The sequence below is a fragment of the Bombus terrestris genome, chromosome 13, assembly GCF_910591885.1.
Source record: "Bombus terrestris chromosome 13, iyBomTerr1.2, whole genome shotgun sequence".
Lineage (NCBI taxonomy): Eukaryota > Metazoa > Arthropoda > Insecta > Hymenoptera > Apidae > Bombus > Bombus terrestris.
In genome coordinates this window covers 1,752,882-1,776,447 of record NC_063281.1, presented here as the reverse complement: position 1 = coordinate 1,776,447, position 23,566 = coordinate 1,752,882, and the positions used below count along the sequence as shown (strand labels likewise).

The 23,566-nt window shown below is 32.3% G+C and overlaps 1 protein-coding gene across 1 annotated transcript; it reads left to right on the top strand.

The window, feature by feature from the left end:
• Positions 1 to 1,819: 1,819 nt before the first annotated feature.
• On the top strand, positions 1,820 to 21,848 carry LOC100643460 (UNC93-like protein). Its single transcript, XM_048411563.1, has 7 exons — positions 1,820 to 1,973; positions 10,987 to 11,670; positions 15,141 to 15,427; positions 18,718 to 18,943; positions 20,622 to 20,781; positions 20,849 to 21,116; positions 21,544 to 21,848. Exons 2-7 carry the CDS (start codon positions 11,405 to 11,407, stop codon positions 21,813 to 21,815), a joined length of 1,479 nt encoding a protein of 492 aa, XP_048267520.1. The 5' UTR covers positions 1,820 to 1,973; positions 10,987 to 11,404; the 3' UTR covers positions 21,816 to 21,848.
• Positions 21,849 to 23,566: the final 1,718 nt, after the last annotated feature.

Genomic DNA, 23,566 nt, shown 5'->3' with positions numbered 1-23,566 from the left:
TAATTAAGTTGTTTAAGAATTTGATAATTATCAAAGATCTGTAGATATTTCTGAGAACAAATTTTTATAACATAACCAAATATTTCTAACATAATAATTAAAAATATTTATAACATAATAATATCCAAATATTTATAACATAATAATTAAAAAATAAAAGTACAATTGAAATTAAATATTTTAAGAATTAAATAAAATGTTGCAGATACGAATGACTATATTGTTCAACGATATGTTAATTACTAGATGTTCTTAAAAAATTCAGAAAATACAAGTTAAAAGTATCTATTCTTCCACGTTCCGAATGTTTTTCTACGATAATTGGAATAATACATGATTACTTATATATATTTCGTAATGAACATGATGAGAAAAGATAGAAATCTCCTTAATAAGAATCTTACATCATAATCCCGTTCTTGCGGAGATTAATATAAGCATCTAATTATCATAATTGTACTATAACTATTATTATAATTAATAATTAACTATTGTCACGGGTATTGTTATATTGTTGTCATATCGTGCTTCGCAATTATACTTTTGAAAATTAAAAAATAACTATAATATCAAGCGAAACGTGATATTTCTTACGACCAATGAAGATAATTAACTGCATCACTTGGCCTTGCTACGGTCATTTAAATTTTTATGCTGATAACTCTGGATTATTTAACTGTAGAAATGAAGATATTGTAACACGCACTCTGTCGTTCGTTATCAGCTATTTGACGAAGGAATTATGTCATATAATTCCAAAAAGACAACTATAAATCGATAAAAATTGATATATCATGAATTTGACACGAGAACATAGAATAAACGATTAACGATGAACCGTGTTCTCTTGAGATTTGAAATGTTACGCGATGAGTACATTAAGGAATTGGGAACGTCGAATATCGATACTCGATATTTCCATTTGCTCCTAGCTCTTTCGGATCTTCATGTGAAAATATTCGATGTTATTAAAATCCCTCTTTTTTAAATAGTCAGATTAGGATAATTCAAGAATTGGAATAATTTCTTAAATATTCTGAGAAATTTTGCAAATAAATTGTTATGGCCATTTGTATTTAATTAATTGCGCCTGATTCAAAGCTATATTATACGATTATACTGCCTGCAGTGAATCTTCAGGAATCTTCTTTTAGAATCTCTTTTGGAATCTTTTTTAGAACTATAAGATTAGAACAATGTGAAACTTCGAATAAATTTAGAAATTTTCCAAGAAATTTTGCAAATAAGCTATTAAACTATTATTGCAGATAATCCTCGTGCAACTGGTTACGTGCAATTCAAAACCATATGAACTGTTTACAATGTACTTATCTATTAAGAAGTCTATCTAAATCTATTAAGATATCTGTTAAGAATACAGCACTTTATTTGATAAACCATGTGTCATTTAGCAATAACGCCAACGTCAATATTAGACAAGAGATGATACAATTGAGCCTTGAACAAGAAGATTTGAACAATAGAAAAATGAATTCAATTATATGAGGATTTCTCCTTTAAAAAATTTCGGGAGCAAGCTCATGCTTTCGAATTGGTCGATTCAAACATATGTATAACCGAGGAACCAAATACGTTGAGCTCCCTTTCCAAATCGAATTTTCCTCGCATCTATAAGGAAATCACAAAAAATGGCGAATCCCCGGATCAAATACGAGATATAACAATCGACCGTGTGTTTGGAATATAGATAGCCGCGGTTCTACTCAATAAGCATCGAAATCCCTACTCAAATAGCTGTTCTCTCGCTGTGAAAAGATGTTGAGGTGGGGCGCAACAGGATGAAGGTTTGACCGCGAGGTTTCGTGTTCGATCAGTGTTATTTCACTCGTTGCGCACCTGCGAGCGATTTGCGGCGCGATTTCGGATAAAAGAGAGGAAAAATAGAGCACGTTGATGTGGTAGAGATGTATCAAGGGTTTAAAGAAAAAATGGTCATCGATTCAACTTCAAAGGTAAGATACATAGAGTAATTATTGACAAAATAAAGCTTGTTTCTAACATTAGAACGATTAAACTTGTCAAAATGACAGATTTCGGATTCTTTGTTTTAGCGATTACTAAAAATATTAATCATAAATTTTTATCAAAATTAATGTCGACTTTAATTGAACTTTCATTGAATCCACTTTATTTTTACTATACAACTCTTTATTATAATTATGTATGCATAATATATATTTTAATGTAAAATTATGTAAGCTAGATTTCGTGCTAGAAACATTTGTTTAAATTTTTTTAAAGTGTTGAAGTGTAATAATACTTGCTAACTTTTGTAGTAAAATAATACGATGAATCACTTTTAAAAATGCGTATATTATTTAACTTAACTCATTAAATTTGTTTTAATATCGCAATTATATCCTACTTAACGTGAAATTATGAGATTGCAATTATAAGTTATAAAATTAAAAAAGAACATGCAATGTACAAATTGTTATCTAGTCAATCCAGCAATATTACAAGTATTATAGTACGAACTAGTCCAACCGTTGCATCTCTACTCAAATTATCCTCTTCCAAGTAAAATTCTCAAAAGTAAAGCAAAGCGAAACAAACATCGCGGACCCCACATATCCATGACTAAAATTATTAAATTACGTTTTGATGGGAACGAAACTCAGTCTCTCTGATGTGGGTTTATATCCTAATAATCCGAAATGCAATATTTTTCGTGATTTGCAATTAAATAGTTAGCATTGCTTTCAGTTAGCAATTTTATTCAATTCTATGCTTAATTGTAAGAAATATTAAAATTGTCTGTTACTGCTACCTGCTACGAAATCCTTTCTCTTCTGAATGAAACCAACTAAGCTTCAGATTTAATTAATTCGTAATTGATAAAGTAGTATTTTAACTCTACTGAATATAGCATCGTAAACTTTTGTAGTACCCTTTTAATATAATTTATGAACCATAGTTATAACATCATAATATTATTTATTGCAATTATTTTATAATTGGCAGAAATAAGGAAGGCAGACCTGAATTGTATTTTTCTTATATTTTAAGCGAAATGCTGGTATATGTACTGTAATTATTTTGTAATTAACAGGGTACGTTTCCAAATAGCAAACTTGCAACGTACGTATGAATTTTTTCTTTTGTTTTCCTCTAATCAAAATAATTAATTTGTAATTAACAAAACATACATTCAGACATTAGAAGTAGGAAAATGAAATAATAACGTAAAAGAAAAACTTGAATGTACTTTTTCTCAATGAAATTTAGTAAATTTTATGGTGTAATTATCTCGCAATTAAAAGAGTAGGTATATATGCATATGTATGTTTAAGCGTTAGGAATAGAATGAATTTTTTCTGGATGCGAAATCCGATAGCTTTTGTGATGCAATTATTCTATAATTAGCGAAATATATTGTCAGGCATAAATAACATTAATTCTTATTCTCTGAATTTTAAATATTTAACTATAAATATTTCGTAATTATCATATTACAGGACATGAAAAAAATATGGCGGTTATAGAAAAGATTTTTTATTGTACTGTCATTTTATGATTGAATCTTAATATTTTAATACAAAATAGTTAAAAGTGGAAAAACCTCTTAATTTTCAAAGATGTGACTGCCCAATTTTTGTATAAGTCTAAGATGTAACTATTAAGACCTCATGTATAGAATTTTATTCTTTTTTTAATATTTTCGATATTTTATTATTACGAAGAACATTTTTAAAATTATAAAGAGGGTAGAAAAATAAATGTTGAACATCAAAAACAAATAATAATACAATTTCAGTAACGAGAGAACTAATTGGCAACATACTGATCTTTAAAACTGTTCTTGTATCAAAAATGGAAAATGTGATTTATTGTTTTCTCTCTCTGAGGTTTCCATATAATGTATTGGCTGTGTATTCGATTGAGTTTCGATTCTGTCACTGAACAAAGTAATTAACCATGTATCTGCTTTACCGTATATGTCATTACTGTGCCCCATTCGGCATTAATTGCGAATTGAAATCCGTGTCAACTTCCAACGATTGCCAATTCGATGGAAAAACGTTGTGATAAACATAGGAGCCACCCGTTTTCCGTTTAGAATAACATCATCCAGTCCTCGAATGGAAAATTATTGAAAAATTGTCGTGGCAGCGTACTACATGAATTTGTCGCTCGGGAAATATTCTGCCCTCGAGGAAATTTCATCTGATGCGACAGATATCGCCATGCACCTGACGTTTCTGTTTGTAATCCTAGTATCGATCCCAATGTCGTGTCGTTTCTATACAGAATCATGAACAAAACCATAAGAGACACTACGCATTATTCGTTACAAAATTATCCAAGATTTCATAAAGTCAATTGGAATAAATCAACCGTGTAATTATTGTCGATTATGTGTGGTATATAATAATTGGCTAATATTTCCGAAAGCAATTAAGTCTATGAGACGTGATATCGTGTCTGAAGAATGTTAAGTATGTTGATGTAAGAAAAATATAATTACACGATTCTACTAGATCGTATGGTGTGAAGAATGTAGACGTGGATGGCTGTTCCAGGACATCCTAATTAATTTATGTGGTAGTAATTGGCTTGTCCTATATGTAATATGGAAACTTGAAAATATTGTACACAGTGTGGTTTAATTGCAAAATTATGAAGAGAAGCCAAAATTTCAATTTCCTTTTTCTAAAATTCCACTGCATCTACAATAGCTTTCAACTCTCCGAGAAACCACATTACTTACAGGATGGCTCAAACGCTACAGACTTATGATTTAAAAAAGGCGTGACGTTTGGCGTGAAAGAACGTCGAAATCCTGCGAAATTCCAGCTTACACGAAATACATCTCGTGGCACGAATGTAAATCACTGTTTACTGTTAATTAAAACCTCGAATTTCGAGGATCGCCGACTCCTGGATTAAAGCATAAATTTAGTACGGTTACAGAAGCTGGTGCGCGTTGTTTCTGTGGCGATTCGTTCGGATTACAATTTCGAAACATAACGAGGCAGAAATAGTCCGGAGTTTGAAATAAATCTGAATGTTAAGTCGTACTCTCGTAGGAATAATGTGGTAATCGATCGATAAATTAACTCCAACTCTAACGACTATGATTCCTGTTTTAATGCCGCGGCGTTTTACTCAGCGGCAACTAGTTGATCTCTTTCCGATGGATTTTTTACATTCCTCTATTGAAATCGAAAGGATAGTAAGAATGATTTTATAACGATTTAAATAATTGAAGATTACGGGAAAAATGTGATGAATGCATTCTTGTTGATCTCTTTATTTTTGTTTTACTTAATAATTAAGTAGAAAAGTGATATGATATAATTGAAAATAAAAAACCTGTTGGGCTTGAAGATGTAAGTCTAAAACTAGCTGATGAGATGACGAATTTTTATGAAAGCCAAATGTGTACATATATAGTGTGATTATACAGATCGTTTAATATTATTACAAGCAAAACATTGAAAATTTTAGTGAGTATGAAAAACTGCATGATTGAAGCAGCATATTACATATGTACAATATACAATATACCATTCAGACAGTAATACGTTATATTTTATAATAAGAAATATATATATATATATTTATATATAAATATAGAGATATAAAAAATATAAAGCAATGAAGAAAGACGTATCTCAATATTTGATGAATAACAGAAAAATTGAAGAGACAATTTTTGTAGCATAGGATTGATCGAATAAATTTACTGAGTTTTAGAACTGCTTCTTGATAAAAAAAAATTCAAAATCTGATTTACCATATTTTCAAAGTACAATCACTTGGCGTCGCCATCAATACATTCGTCGTCTAACTTCGTATGTGCTTATTAAAGTTGTTATAGCCGGCGCCAAATATGATAAGTATGCAAATGCATGAAAATGACGCATACAAATTGTATCATGGGACGTCTATCTTGTGAAACACCACTGTTGCTTTTCGAAATTTCCGCTGTAACGAAGACGTAATCGGATCATGAACCGAGTTGCCAATATACTTAATAGCCTTTCTGTTTCCATGGAACCTAGCTATGTTAATTTTCTTGAATTTTCGATAGCAGAACACATATCTAGGGGCTGTAGATGATGGAGTAGTTTCAACGCGGAAAATTATAAATAATTAATCAGACCTCTGTGGATAAATCGATTTAGTAACTCGACGTTTCTACTTTTGGGGATTATTTAACGAAACTATTCCTCGAGGGTTCTTTGAGACAATTAATTTCGCAGTTGGAGTTCCTTTATGCGATTAATCCTTCAGTATTTTGTATAAAAGATTGATAATAAAAAAGCATGGTAAGGGAAGAGAAGAAAACAGTTATTAACACTTTTTTTCTTCTTTCGAAAAATGGGTTATAGTGTTTTCTTTTTGCTGTTAATATTAAAGTCAAGAGTATTCGGCTCCCAGTGCTATTAACCCTTAGTGTACTAGTATAGATAGTAGTGATCGATAACCCTTACCTACAGGGGTGCTTAAAGAGCCACATGGTTCTTTTTAATAATGCATCATTTCCTATTATTGTATTTTTCTCATAAGAATGTTCTTGGGAGTCTTTTTGCTATGATAATTACCAAAGAAGTCCATTTTCTGTACCACCCTGATTTTTATATCCACTTGTTGTATCTGTGCATTTGTTTAAATAACTGTTGTAAAATCAACTTTTATTATTCTATCAAAGTCTCTCAAACGTATAGGATTTTACACTTCCGCTTAGATTCATTAATACGCCAACAACAATTCTTTTAAACAGGGTAGATATTAAAATCCTTGACCGACTCCACATTTACTCCATGACATACTAATTATAATGTTTAATTAAGGACCAAGCAATGGTTTATCATAATTCAATTTATTGAAATTTTAGAATCTATTTAACATATCTTAAAATTTAGTAAAATTGTAGAATCAAGATGGAAAAGTAATAGCAACAAAAAAAAAAGAATACTAACTGAATCTGTGGAGTTTCCTTATATAGCCACAATGTTAAAAACAAACATAATTTAGCAATGTATATTAATCGGAAAATATTACGAGGAGATGTTGCGTTAATGGAACGCTGACCTTTAGTAGATTATTATCAGTCAATAATTTATGGTAATGAAAACTATATTTTTATATCTTCTTCTTGTGGCTTCTCCTTATATCTTTATTCTCAAAGTTGATGAATCAAAGTAATCATTCTAAAGTCAACGAAGTTCCTACGTGATTCTACACATATATTAAGAATTATTCCTCTCAAACATTCACAACTCACGCAATCGTTTCACAATCTCCTATACAAATCCATGGTAACCGGTTGCAGCAATTGTAAGGTCGTATGATAGTTAGATAGCTAGCTAAGCGTGTATCAGTGGAATTGAAAATGTATCCAGTTCCAGAACGAACTTCGTGAAAGGAGCAACAAATAAAGATCTTCAAGGACGTATTGTTTGTTGAGACAATCGTACGTCTCGATATCAATCATACACAATCATACACAATCGATACTGATCATCTATTCGTGTTTAAGTTCGAAGTGAATGTCGATATTGTCTAACTTCATTTTTTTAAAAAAGTACTGTTAGTCCAAAGTTGCACTGATTCTTAATTTTCGTCATATTAGTCGCGGCTTCAACCTTGACTAATTTTCGATTATATTTGAACAAGGAAACGTGTGTTTGTGGCTTTATTTCATGCTACTAGATAAATGTATTTATAGTTTGAGATTTCTGCCGGATTTTTATAGCTGGCCATATATGAAGAAAAATCATTTTTGGAATTTTGCTTATGTACGCTGTACGAAAAGAAATTGTTCAGTTAGTGACGAGTTGGAATATTCCTTTTAATTTTTGATTAGAGTATAGTTTAAAAAATAGTACGGAAACAAACTTTTCAACCTTTTTTATTTTCATTGAATTGATTTCAATTTTATTGATTTTTATTTTTTGTTGATTGATAAATTTAAAATATTTTATTTATTTCTATTATTAATTAGAATATAGTTAGAATGTATTTTCTAAACGAATAGTTATCGTATTAAGTGAATAATAGCAAATAGACTCAGACTATTAGTTATACATGCGAGCTAATCGGAGAACGCGATAGAACGTTGATAATGCGAACCTTTATTTAAATTATCTATTAATCGATTACAAATGAAAATATCCTATAGTTATGCAATTTTTCTTAAAATCCTTGTTTTTCCTGCAATCGCTAACCTTGAGATTACCATCTTGAGCTGCGTAAATCGTGTAACTTGTCTCAATCGTCCATGTGTCGATATAAATATTCATATTCAGCGGTTTGAATGTTGCAATATCGAAACAGACATATGTGCATTCCTCTTCTCGACATTTATCCTATCCTCGAGATTTCATATTAAAAATTGTTCGTAGCTGAATCGAATATTTTAACATACTTTAAACATCCATTTCATGGAAATTTTATTGCTCTAATATCGATTCTGTTCTCCTAGTTTAATACAAATTTATTGTGTTTTATTCTTGATTTCTGAGTTGGTTGGAATACCAAATAGTATTCATGATATTGCTCATGAAATTTTTATAAAAATTTTGTTAAACGAATTGTTTATGTTTTAATGTCAATTCTGTTGCAATATATTATATTTGTTTACAATATTAATAGTTGGTAAGTATATGGATTCCTAAATCAGTTTGAATGCTAAATAAAATTCATAATATAGTTTGTGACATTCTAATACAAATTTTGTTAAGCAGCTTGCACTAAGAATCAATTTTAAGTCTTTGTTTTAGGTATACAAAACAAAAACGACAGAGTTGAGGAAACCAATAAGATTTATATACCAAAAATGACTTATAAAGCACTTCAACTATAGGAAAATATACATTATTTTTCAGCAAATTAACAGAATCTTCCACAAAGTGGTGCCACGGTTGTTTTACACGTTTCGTGCCTCTTTCAATAAACTTCATTTCTCTTCCTCCATCTGTGGTACATTTTTCAATGTCTGTACATCGTGCTTTTAACATTCCCCTCTTGATCTCTCTTATCAATCACTGAACGGGAAATTCTACTCCGAAAGCAATCATCAACCAACATCTTATTGAAAATACTTTGAAAAGGTGGGAAAAAGTATCATGTAAACGTCAAAGTGAAGAATGGTGTATTCATCTTGGTTAACTCTCTATCATTCCTCTGTATTCTTAAAGTTTCAGAACTGGAATGCTTTAATAGAATATTATAATTCGAGAATACTTTATTTTTGATACTTTCGAACCTCCAAATATTGATTCCAGTGTTTCATTAAGTTATATAATAACTTATATAATTAATAGATTGTAAATTTGTATGGATTTATAAGAAATTTCAAAATGCAAAGTGCACGCATGTAAAAATATAGAAAGTATCCAAATAAGATTACGAAATAATATATCGACTCAATTATAAAAATGTCTGATAATTAATAAGATTTAAAAGGATCGTGCACAAAAAATGTTCATCCCATTTTCTTTACAAATAAATTGTAAAATAATATATACATAATAAAGTATAAAATAAATAATTTCTACGTTTATTTTATATTTTAAAATAAAATACAGTCAACGAAGTTGGCATAGTTCCCAAATTAACATATCTATCTTTAACCTTTTAATCCTTTAATAAAACCTTAAATCTTAATAAAAGTAAAATCATAAACCCATAATTTCTTGACGTAATACCTCTGATGGACAAGTTAAACTGTTGTGCGTAAGGTACTAATATCATCATAATGATAGAGTGTGACGTGTGTAGTCATACTAATGTCGGATGGAACTTACCTCATAATGAGAGTCATTCGATCATTCACTAAGATAAATTTACTCCTTCGCCATTCACACTAAACATCGCTGTGTCAATAACTTATACTACCCTTCGTGTCTCGATGCATAGCGATATGACGTATAGCCCGTCAATGGAACGTAAACAGGTTGGTTATCTTGCAGGTTAAATCCATTTCATCATGCCAGTGTATCATTATCGATAGATAATGGGATGCTATTGGTCGATAAAATTTACCTTGTCTACGGGACAGGGACGATTGGTCTCGTCTCCATTTATAAACTTCAAATGTAAGATAGATATTTACTCTATTTTACTTTGAGTACTTTATGGGAGGAAAGTCTGTAATATTCTTGTATTAAAAATATTCTAGAAAATAGTATTTAATCATTTTTTGAATTATTAAGGGAACTGAATAAACTCTGCTTTCCATGGGAACCATTATAGTGCCTTATGTATATTTCAAATTATAAAGTTCAAAGGAATCGTTGAACAGAGAAGTAAAATTAGAAATCTCGCAGAATAGTACATTCATAAATTTTCATACTTATTCACTGCTTAAATCTTCTTTTTATTGGAATTTTTAATAAATTTTCATACAGACAGACTTTCAAACTGTAATTAGTTAGAAAAGTTCTGTTTCTCGCTACAAAAATGTTCACATTTATAACTATAAAATATAAAAGAGCCATTGCATAAAGGAATAATATTACATGCAAATATAAAAGAGATTTTATTTAAACTTTCATTAAAGAAAACTTCTGTATTTGAAATTCCTCAGAGATTACTTTCTCCAATTTGAAACTTTCGTATTACGAAAATTAGATTAATTCTGCTTCTCATTACATTACAAAAGTATCTACAGTCATAAGAAACTTATCTAATACAAAAGTGAAATTGAATATTAAATATTCTATCATTTTTTGAATGAGGATAATTTTTCAATTGAAAGATTTTTAACCTCCAGACTGTTATCTGCAATAATAAAATAATTCTATTTTTAAACTCTGTTCGTCTCGTACCAACAAAAGATATAACAAGTTGGCCAAATATCTTCAGTACCACAGAATAAATATTATCCAAAATGAATACAAATGGAAGAAAATTATGATGAAATTTATACACGTGTTTTCTAATACAAGAAGCACGATTGCGCTCATCGAAGCTCGTAAACTGCGTTAGAACGATTGTAACTTTTTGTTGCAGGCACCCCAATAAAGGAAACTCACTTTACTAGAGACAGCAATTATGAGATCGAAATTATTTCCCGACCTACCTAATCATTCGCACGTGATTTTGTGAATATCGCTCGAAGATCGTTACCCAGTGATCAGAGCTAGACTATTGTGTAATACATAATCGTTCGAAGAGGACCATTGATAACGTCGGACCTTCGCAGTGATATCGTGGTAATATTTCAGTCAAGCTGCCAATAAATTTCATCACTCGCCGTCTGATCGTCGGTGTATCGGTCGATACGTGCCGTTTGCTTGTAAAAGACACATTTTTATGCGGCGTCGCGCGAACGCTGAACGTGATCCTAAAAACGTGTTCGACGCCAGACATTGGCGGAAGGATTTGTCGCGGTCGTAATTAAAATCGCAGCAGAAACGTGAAACGAATCATGTCATTGGATAAAACGGACACGACAGGACAATTTGTGAAAGTACGATCGGAGAGGACTGGCTTTAAACCTATTGAACGATGGCGTATCACGAGGAACGTTCTGATAATTGGAATCGCGTTTATGGTGAACTTCACGGCATTCATGGGGGCGACGAATTTACAGAGCTCGATTAATGCCGATGGATCGTTGGGTACCTTCACCCTGGCGTCAATTTATGGCAGTCTGATCTTCAGCAATATCTTTCTGCCGACTCTGATTATAAGGTAATGTGGTTCCTTATTTTTTTGATAATCAATTATTACAGGGGATGCTTTTAATAACTGAATTTTATAATATATTACATTGATCAAATATATATAATGATTTATATTAATATTCGAATACTATAGAATGCGGGACATTATTATTGTATGTATTCGTTTATAATAGTTAACTAGTTAATTAATTTTTAATATATTAAAACAAATATCGAAGTTGGCAAAATCATACGTTTTAATATATTATTTACTGTATATACTTTTTAAATGAACAGCGATAAGTTAAATAATGCTTAAGTTTCATAGAATGTCCGAATATTAATTATGAATCACTGTAAGTATATTAAAAAAAGAGAAAAGATGATAGCGGATTTTTATGCATTTATAGGAAATTTAAAGTATTGTACAGCATGCACATAATGTAAAGAAATATATATGTGTCGAGTTCACATTATGATTAGGGTTAGGGGCGTGAAACGAATCTTCATTTGGATTAGACATTGTTGTTATGCAATAGAGAAGATATTTGCTAGTATAAATATGATTATTACAAAATTTGACAAATAACCGTGGTAATTAGATACTCGAGATGCTAATATAGGATCGTGACTTTAATTAGTTTATTAATGATAAGTAGATTTAACAGGTGTTAATTGAACAGAAAATAATGTTCGTTAAACATGAACTAATCGCAGCAAACGTATAATAATCAACACAACTAAGTAATTAATCAACGACTCTCATCAACGCAATCCGCACTCTTTGAAATCTCAATTTCTACGGTTGTTAATTCGTTTATTGTCCCCTAGCAACCCGTTGTTTTTTATCTTAGCCTCACTACATACACGCTCAGCAACCGCTTGTTTATAATCCGCACAACACCCCCCAGACCCCATGATACTACATTCGGCCATACCTAACAATCACATCTGCCCTCTCATCACTAATTTCACCCACATCACTAACTTTAACAACGTCCCACCTTTCCATGTGATCAGCCGCTGTGGAGATTGTTCCTGGTCCTTCGTGCTCACCCTCTCGTTGCACCACGTAACGGTCATTCCACGAGACCTTCACCATGCGACACGGCCCAAGAAACTTCGACTGCAACTTTAGTCCCGGACCACCCTGCGTCCTCTCGATCTTCACTAGATCCCCCTTCTTGTATGTTGTCGCCTTCTTGCACCTCTTGTTAAACATCCTTCGCGAACAAGAGATCAGATTGATATCTTGTATTCGCATTACCTCAAATTTTCTTGTAGCCTCCACATTCTTGCTTTTCATTCGTTTCTTAGATCTCGCGCTAGGCCTTGTTTGTTCGACTCTACAATTCGTACGATACTCTGTACATCCTACGAAAACTTCATCGCAAGCGTTCGTGTCGTTTCCACCCGACGCTACCGCGGTTATGTTCGCCGCAACCGATTCATCTAACAAATTTTTATTCATGACGACGGTGTCCTCGAGACAAGGACTCGTGACAACTACAACTGCCGTACATTCTCTATTATTCTCCTCGATAGGAACATGAAGAAATCCGTTCCTTTTTTCAACTACGATCGGGTTTGCAAAATCAGATTGAGACTGATCTATTTGTCTTGCTGCATTTCTATATCTATTTTAAGCACCTCCGGGAGTCTAATAGAATCTTTTATCTCTACTTTATGAATAGAAGCATTTCCTTCCTTTATGTTTAATTCAACAGTATTCAAGAAGTCTGTGCCAATTATCAACGAGAGTTGCATCAAGATATCTGAAACTACATGTATCGTTACAGCGTACGACTCATAATCTGTCAGAATATTCGTCGAAAATTCTCCGAGTGTACAATTTCTTTCGAACCCGATACCGCGAAATTCGACAATTTTCTGACTTAATCTGAGCGCCCCATTTTTCACATACTGATCCGCTCGCATTAAAGTTAGTTCGCTACCGGTATCTATCAGCGCGCTCAATTCGAAATTTCCGATCTTAACGTCTTTACCACGCTTCGTCTGCAACGATTGTCACGCACTAGAAACAACTTTATGAGACTCGCTCAGGTTGTCGCACTTCGATGCGATGTTTCCGTACCCTCTACACTTAAAGCACTTAGGTCCCCTCGACCTATTCGGACACTCTGCACACACGTGTTCTTCGTTACCGCAATTGTAAAATCTTGTCTTTTTCACTGCATCTCCGGATTGACTGTGCTTCTTGTTGTTGTCGATCTTGGCCGATAAGCCAAATACCACCACTCGACACTAACTAGTGTCGGACGACGGCAGCGCAGTGGTTAGCGCCTCTTGTTTTTGCGACCAGGTTTTCAGAACAGAGATGGAAAGAAAAAAAGCAATATCGTACATAAGCACCGCTTTACAGAGACTTAAATTTAAGTTACAAGTGTAAACCTAAAAAAGAAAATGTAATATTGCATGGCTATGTCGTACCGTCGCGTATCGGTACTTTTGCCTGAACCACCTCACAACCGAATTCATCGTTTATAATGGAAAATACACATATGTAATACACAAATACTGGTAAAAATAAACACTATAAAAAAAAGTGGTTAGCGCCTTAGGTTACGAACGTTCGGAAACCCGGGTTCGAATCCCGGCGACCGGAGTTCGATTTTTCTTCCATGCATAAAAAAAAAACGGAGGAAAAATCAGCAGTATCCCAGCAGCGACATCTACACAACTACAACTATCACGGACAACACAAACCACCTCAGAACAAATAGATATATACTGCTCTTCAAGATTTTGCCACCTTGTCAATGAACCAATTAATTTTATAAATCTTCGCAAACATTCCATGAAAGCTTGAAAAAACTGATTGAGATACATTTTTAACTTTCAAACTAGTTATAGTATAGAATTATGTAAATTATAATTGTAAATTCTGAATTAAAAGCGGACTGCATATATTTTTAAGATCACTTACAAAAACTTTAAAGATAAATATATGTAAGGAGCAAAAATTTATTTTTCATTTATTTAATGTATTCACTACAATAATGCAATTGATAAAACAAATTTCTATTGAATTATATTTATAAAACTATGACTTTGCATAAACATCTGCAATTTGACAAGCTTGTACAGTAGAATTCCGTTTGCCACATCAAGAATACAAACAAATTTCTACTTCAGTGATTCGTATAATACGAATTCACTCCTCCTCGTTTCATGATTTCTGGTTTAAATAATAGTTCACATTGGGATAAGAGAGTAATTCAATTTAATACATGCAGAAATTCACTTAATCAGGCAGTAACTAAATTTTCCGTGTCAGTAGACGTAGTTCAGTTAAATGGAATTCCACCGTACCATTCTGTCGAACTTTCTACGCGGTTCAACTTGTTAAACTGAACACACTACTCGAGTACTTTGAAACACGAAAACGTTACAAAGAACATTTGATCACCTGAGAGGTTGAAAGCACAGTAGACAAACGTAGAAACAATCTTATCTCCGCTTCGTATCTCTTTACAGCTGGCTGGGCTGTAAATGGACCATATCATTGTCCATTCTGACTTACGTGCCGTTTATGGCTGCACAATTCTACCCAAAATTCTACACCATGATACCAGCTGGGTTGATGGTTGGTATCGGTGCAGGGCCACTCTGGTGCGCCAAATGCACTTATTTAACGGTCGTCGCAGAAGCATACACCACTCTATCGAATGTGGCCCAGGATGTCCTCGTCACGAGATTCTTCGGTCTGTTCTTCATGTTTTACCAGATGGCACAAGTCTGGGGGAATCTTATATCTTCGGCAGGTGCGTATGATTGTAATGTTTCTTGGCAAGAGGTAAGATTTGAATCTGCGCCTTTACGCGTCAAGTTGCTTGGCGTTGAAGACCGAGAGATAAAACGAGAACGTTTTCCACATAAACCATAGAATGTGTATGCATGAAACGGCTGAAGAGGGTATTCAAACTCTCCTAAAAACTTTTTATGTATGTGTATGCGTCATACAAAACATTTTAAAATGTCACTAGCAGCATGTACGCTGAGCATAGCAAACGAGACACGACTATCGCGATTGTACATATTGGTAAAATTTGAACTCGATTTGAATTAATCTGCGAGAGCTTGCGCTAAAATTTGTCATTGCCTTCAGACGATCGAACATATGATCAAGCATATGATCGGTTGTCTTTTGACACGTTTTTCAATTTCAGAGAGTTTTTTGTGCCTTCAAGTACTTTTAGAGAATTATTTTTTGGCGAAATGGACACGTGAATTGCTGATTTCAAAGTCAAAATGTTTGGAATCTTCCTTAATATTCCTCTGTGTATATAACTAAATATTAATAAATATATATTATTATAATATAATAATATATAATATAATATATTAAAATGTAATAATTATATATTATAATATATTGTAATATAATAAATATTATATAATATAATATGCAATATAATAAATATTTAAAAAATAGAGTGAAAACGTTTACTTTGTTTTATAAATTGCTTGGATAGTTCATTTTATAATTTTATAAAGGAAATTCAAATTCTGAATTATGATGTAATGTTCTAACAGAATATAATACACTAATATAACAGGTTATATTCATTACGTGCGTATTTGAAAATGTCATTGTCTCTTATACATGTACATTTTAAAGCAAAATACACAGACACAATCCAACGTTGCGATTTTTGCATTAGAACTACGCTTCCCTTGGAATCCGTTTGTCATCCCTATCTTTTTGGATCTGCACTCAACTGACTGGCAACTTCAACTGAAGAAATTCCTTCTGCGGATTGTTCCTTTATTCTTTTCAAAGAATCGTAACATAGCGTTTTTGGCAACCAGAGACCGAATTTATTTTATCTTATATAAGAATTAAAAAGTTAATAAAATTCAATAAAGATAGAAATCCAAAACCTAGTAACGTAAGAGTTAATCAAAGTTTAATTGATTAATAACAATTCTAAGATCGAGTCGCAAAAGTTCCAACACAGAGCGTGAACCGCACCATATAAAAATCATACAGAAAATAAAATCTCTAAATAAATCAAAGACAACCTGGATACTAGTTTATAGCAGAACTTGACAGCCGATATTCGATAACTTTATTTGAACAGATGTAACACGTCGAGAATTTTATTATTTTCTTTTATTTCTCACAATCGTAAAACCAACAAATAAATGATCGAACGTATAGAAGCGTCAAAAAGCAACTTGCGAGTTCCCTTTTCAGTGACAGAGAACGTATATTGGTTCGCTTCTCGTTCGAGTCCCACGGGAGAACCAGGCTTATTCACGAGCCTTCCAATTCGATACCCGGAAATTCAAGGATACCTAAAAGTTTTAACGTTACGTCCGATACAAAGGCACGCGAAACCCCGGACAAGCTGCACACTAAAGACGAAGAAGTAAGAATTGGCTCATGAACATATTCCAACACTTGTTGGGACCTTCTAAAAATACATTATATGCGCTATGCAAACATTTGAAATTTTCATTATCGCGATTGTATTGGTAAAGTTTAAAACGAATCTGAAAATGTGGGTGAAAGCCACAAAATATATACTACAATTACGTATTTTATATAGATCACGCAATTATTTAAACAGACAATTATCCGTTATATTAATAAAACTCGATATTTAATGAGACCATTTTTATGTTACATTCATACTAAATATCTGCCTAATTGCAGGTATACTAATATTTTTAAATTAGAAAATCTGAAAAAAAAATTGTAAAAATCTTGTAACAATCCTGTCTCGGTACATTGCTAACGAAATTTCAATATGTTTTATATAACACATACAATATGTACAATATAAAAGTTTTCTATAAATATTTATAACATTCATCTGTAGTAAATATCTTGTAATTTCTATGTACATTTCCAGATTGTTTTCAACTTTAACTCTGTTTAATATAATCGTGACAATCGTGTGTCATTAATAGACTGCTGATTTTTATGTATTTTTGGCAAATTTTAAGGTGCAGAAATGCACACGTTGCATATAGTATACAAAAATGAAATATTCATGTATATATATGAGTATGAATATAACATGAATATAATATGAAATATTCAAAGTATTTATTTTAATATTTAGCGGATGAAACAAATTCTTATTCAGGTTCCATTTCTTGAATTATATTCATAAAAATGTGAAAATTTATCAAAATTCGCAATTTTCTCATTAAAGTGGTGACGGAGTTTCGGAATATTTTACATAATATACAGAATGTATACGAAAATTTCTGTGAAATATTGTACGTAAAAAGAAGAAAATGTACAAGAATCGTATAACAAATTCCGAATATTTTATGGAGCTTCGAAAAAAGCTGGATGAGTTCTCGTTAGGAAGACTCAAAGGTGCAATGGAAAATGTGTCAGTGGTCTTTCCTGTCCAAGAATGTCGAAGTTTTCCAGCGAGATAAAATATGGCTCATCAACTTACAAAGAGGAAGGATCTAACGAAACGTTACTGAATCCTTCGTGTTTGCAGGATGCAGATTCCAAGGTCATAATTCTAATATCGTAAAACGATTGTCGTCTAGAAACTTTTTCCGCAATTCGTGTGGAAAGAACAGATTCATGATCGTGGAAAACTTTCATTAGGAATGTGGAGAATGGTTAAAACCGATCAATGTTTAAGTATCTTCTAGGGATTTACGTGTTTGCAAGCTTGGTTACTGCTGACCGTGAAGGAGACTGGTGATCTGAATTTTTTCGAAACCAACTCCGGAACTAATCCTGATCGCGAGAATGAGAGATTGGAGAATGTACTAAAATCAATTGGAATAATGAAATAATAGAAAATTAATTAAATAATTTAGAATGAAATTCGTATGGCTTAAAATTACAATTTTAAGAAGACATTGAAATTGTATAATAATTATTATATGAATGATAAGAGAATACTTGCGTTGCTATTATGTCATAAATTTTTGTTACTTGATAGTGTGAAATATAATTCTTAAAAATGTTATAAAGTTATTCTATTGATGGGCAATTTACCATTTATGTATTTTTGACATTTTCAAATGTAATATATCACGATTTAACGTATTTTTCCCATTGTTTCCACAGTCCTTTCATATGGAATCGACACGGTGCCATCGAATATTACACTGAATAGTAGCATTGTGGCGGAGGCGTGTGGTGCCAAATTTTGCGGTGCAACTTCCGATACCGACGACAGTCCGAATTTGGAACGACCTCCAGAGGAAAGAATTCATCTAATATGCGGCATCTATTTGGGTTGTATGATAGTCGCTTCATTGATTGTGATGTTTGGAGTTGACTCGCTCTCGAGGTAACAATAAAATTATGTTTACTCATTATCCGTTCCATGATCCCTGTTAATTATTAGCATAAACGTAATATTAGGTCATCCCATAAGTTCGTGCCGACTTTTGTGTATACATTTCATGTGTCGATTTATAAACATACGGCGATAAGGGACCAATGCACTTGAAAAATGGGAAGAAGTTGTACAACGAGGAGGGGATTACATTTTTTCATGAAACTGAAAGGTATGGAAACAATCTTAACATATATAATCGCTCGAAAAACGAAACGAACTTATGAGATGACCTAATACAATCCTAACTAGTTACCATTTACGTACTAATGAAATTTTCAAGTTCTAAAATTTTTAGACTTAAATTTCCAGATGACAAATTTACAAATTTTGGAAGATTCAACATCTCAAATTCCAAACTTTTTAAATTTCTAAATTTTCAAGATCAAAAATTTCCGGATCTGCATACTGATAACTCTCTAAACCAAAAATAATTCGACTTTTTAAAATTTCAAATCGACAAATTTTGGAACCGTGTAATCGTCTACGTGTGTCAGATTTTAAGTTTACCATCTCGGATATTTCACGAAACAACTGCAACAGATCTAAACTATTTAAACCTCATAAAAAAATACGATACTTTGATCATGTATGAAGTTTCGATATCTCTATACGTAAATATAATAGGTATCTTCTTTTACTTATGAAAAAATAATCTATCTTACTAAATGTCTGCAGAATACTACCTATAATATTTATAGAATAATTAAATAATTTAAGTTTCAAATCTAAATTTAATATTCAATTTTATATTAATAATTTTAAATTTTAGAAAATTTCTGAATATATTACGACTAATAATACTATAGATAATTTAGCTTTGAATATAATAATAAAAAGGAATTGTATATACATTTATATCACATATATATACGGGTTAGTCGTCAATTAACAATAAGATACAAAAATTAACATACATACATGAACGCCAAGAGAAGGCAAAGTAATTCACGATCGAACTTACAATTGGAATGCAATGTATTGTTCGGATTGTCGTAAATTGTTCGTCTATCCTGACGTATTCGGGAATTCGGAATTGATAGCACATTAAGCTGCGGCAGAAGCGCAATATTGTTTCCGTTTGAAAAATTACTGCTGCTAACTTTAACGATTAATCGAAACTAACGCCTGCTGCAACGCGAGCATTCAAAATTTAAGCTTGCGAGATTTTTCACGATGAAAGAAAATCATTCACATTGGTTCGATTCTTCATTATAAAGCGATTCGTCACAAATATGGTTTAAAAGATAGAGAAAATAGAAATATTTATCTCGTTTTGCATTTATTTGTATTACTGTTCGATTTTAACTGATTTAAAAGGATAATTTCATTCAATTTTCCGTTACTCAGATTGAAATTTCTCTCTTGCTATTTTAAATGAATATTTTGCGCACACTTGAGATATTAGTAGTACTTTATTACGAGATAACTTTCTCTTTAAATTTATTCTCTGAAATGTAGTTTAATTAAAAACATCGTGGTACTGTGACTTTCAATTTAAAGCAAAATAATAATATTGTTATTTTGTAAAGAAACAATTTTCTATTTAAAGATATCTTTTAAAATATAAATATTTAATTAAGAATCAAGAATTTAACTATAAAGGCATATAAAACTATATTACTCGTAGGTATGACAGAGGTAGATCAGGATCAGCGACAGGCCAGTCAGGATTCAAATTGTTGGCTGTGACACTGAAACTATTGAAAGAGAAAAACCAGATCCTTATACTGCCAGTAATAATATTCATAGGAGCGGAGCAAGCATTCTTATTCGCTGATTACAATGCTGTAAGTCCCCCAAGTCCTGTCATGTCTTGCTTAGAAATTTTTTAATACATTCTATTAATTTTTTCAGTCATTCGTTTCATGTGCATGGGGAATCAACAATATCGGTTACGTAATGATCTGTTTCGGTGTGACGAACGCTATAGCTGCTTTAGGTACAGGATCTATAATGAAACTAACAGGAAGAAGGCCTTTGATGATATTCGCTTTTTGTATTCACATGGGAATTTTTACTTTCCTGTTGCGTTGGAAACCCACTCCTGATCAAAATCAAATATTCTTTTTGATGTCTGGATTATGGGGTCTTTGTGACGCTATGTGGCTGGTACAAATAAACGGTGAGCACTAAATAATTGCAAAAGTTTATCCTTCTTTGAAAATATATATTTTCAAAGTATATTCGTATTTTTGTATCTTTATCATTTATCGGTAAAAAGAATTGCATTATACGACGATACTAGCTGTTGATCAAGCAGAATTTGTACCGAACATTTGATGGCAGTATATAATATTCTCTACATTATCGACTGGAGGAAATATTAATTCCTTCTGAATCCATATAAAAATATTTTCTTTTCTATAATCTTTTTATAAATTTGGCACTATTTTGCAGTTTCATGCGATATTCACAAAATAGAATGCGATTATTTTTATCCTCTGTCAATACTCGATTATTTGCCATCATCTTAAAATTATTTAATCGATCATGGAAACTGTTTTCTCGTCTTCGATTAATTGGAATAAAAATATCTTTGCAATTTCCAGCTCTATCAGGTTTGCTGTTCCCAGGCAGAGAAGAAGCCGCTTTTTCGAACTTCCGACTGTGGGAGTCCACAGGTTCTGTGATCACATACGTGTACAGTCCTTACCTCTGCACTCAAACGAAGCTGTACTGTCTAATAGCAATCCTCTGTCTTGGAATGATTGGTTACGGTATAATCGAGTGGACTGGGAAAGCCGATAGATCGGTTCCAGAATCGAAACCAGATTTCGAATTGGTGACAAATGGCGAATTGAACGACACGACGAAACTTTGACTTGACGAGAATAAAATTAATGAATCCTTTCAATTAGAAATATGATCTCTTGTCGGACGTTGCTCCGTATGAACCTCAGTTTTGTTAGTTAGTTTAAAACAATAATTCTCAGGTATAAATGCTTCGTCATGATGCGAATAGAAAACTACAGGAATTTTGTTGATATCTAAAATTATTTTATAATCGAGTCATTGTGTTAAAGAGAGGGCGATGAATTAAAGAAGAAAGAAAAAGAGCTGATTTTACTAGCGATAATTCTTCGGATTATTTTGAAAACGCTCGACAATAGGATTATCGGTGTGAATAATATTATAATTGCGGTATACATATCGTATATATAGAAATCATACACAAATCAGATCGGCATATAAAAAATTATATGTACAAGAAAGAGTTCGGTTGGAGGCGCAGTCAGGACCTTGAAGGTACGATCTTTTGTGTGATTTGTACCATAATATATGTTTTTATTTTATTCTTGTGGACACCTACTAGATTTTACACAGATAGTTCGCTTAACCGCTAAAGATTCTTTTCTCCGTCTCTTCTTCATGTTTTTTTCCTTTTTTTCTTGTCTCTTTAAATACGTAGTTTAATGTTACATCGTGTGTCTAGGTGCTAACATTCAAGCTAAAGCTACGGCTGCTTAATTTAATTGTATACTTAATGTGCTTAATTTCCTTTTCACTGTACGCGTGATGTGTCTCGTGTATGTAGGTATCTCTGTATATTATGTATGTATACATGTATATATGTGTTTGTAAATGTAATAAAGTATGTTATGTCAGATTGTATGTATAATATGTATCTGTGCGAGTGTCTATCTGTATGTATGTATGTATGTATGTATGTATGTATGCATGATTAACGCGTTTTCCTCTCTCGTAGTATGTTCCGCTTTATGCTCATCGTTTATTGTGCTGTCACGATCAATTGTCCCCCGTCTCTTTTAAATTGCGAAGGCGATGGTATATTACAAGATTATTTGCCGCTTGATGTATATCGCGTGGTCCGTTACGCGGATCTTCTTGAATTTGTCTGAATTTCGTATTAATAAATAATAAACGAATCGCGACGTGGAATCAATTGACCTTGCATCCCTCGTCTGTTTGCGTCGTTCGATTGCTGATTGTATTTGTGGATCGTGTGCTAGCTTAACCCTCGTTTATGTACAATTCAAGTTTTGCAGTTCAGTTATATACTTTATAAAACGTAGTAGGAACTTTGGTTTCGCTGGGCAATGTTTCAAGAGCAGTTTCCTCTTTTTGTTCGTGCCACGAACTTATCTTCCTTTTCATTTTTTTTTCTTTTTTTCTTGTTTTTTTAGTTTACTGTCATTTATTTTTCATCCTCGATTATTTAGTATTTTCCATCATTTTTTTTTTTTTTTCTGTTTCTTTAAGTTATTTTCTATTCGTTCTCTCGTCCTGAAAACACATAATTTCGTTATTTTATTCGTCAAGCGTAGCAATGCGTGTATTTTCATCTCTGGATACAACCTGAACGTGAAAATTCGGCCGGAAACTGCTATAAAACATTCGCCCGTGGATCTATCTTCCTTAGAAATATGACACTCACGAATACAGTTCACGTTTTTTTTTTTTTTCTTTAATACTCATGTTTATATTTCCGTAATGACCTATTGAATATCAATTTTTTTTTTCACGAAGAAAATACACATGATTCGTAAATTTGTTTTCTCTCTCTCGTTAGCAGTATCTCTCTTGTTCACACTCTCCCTCACTCGTTCGTAG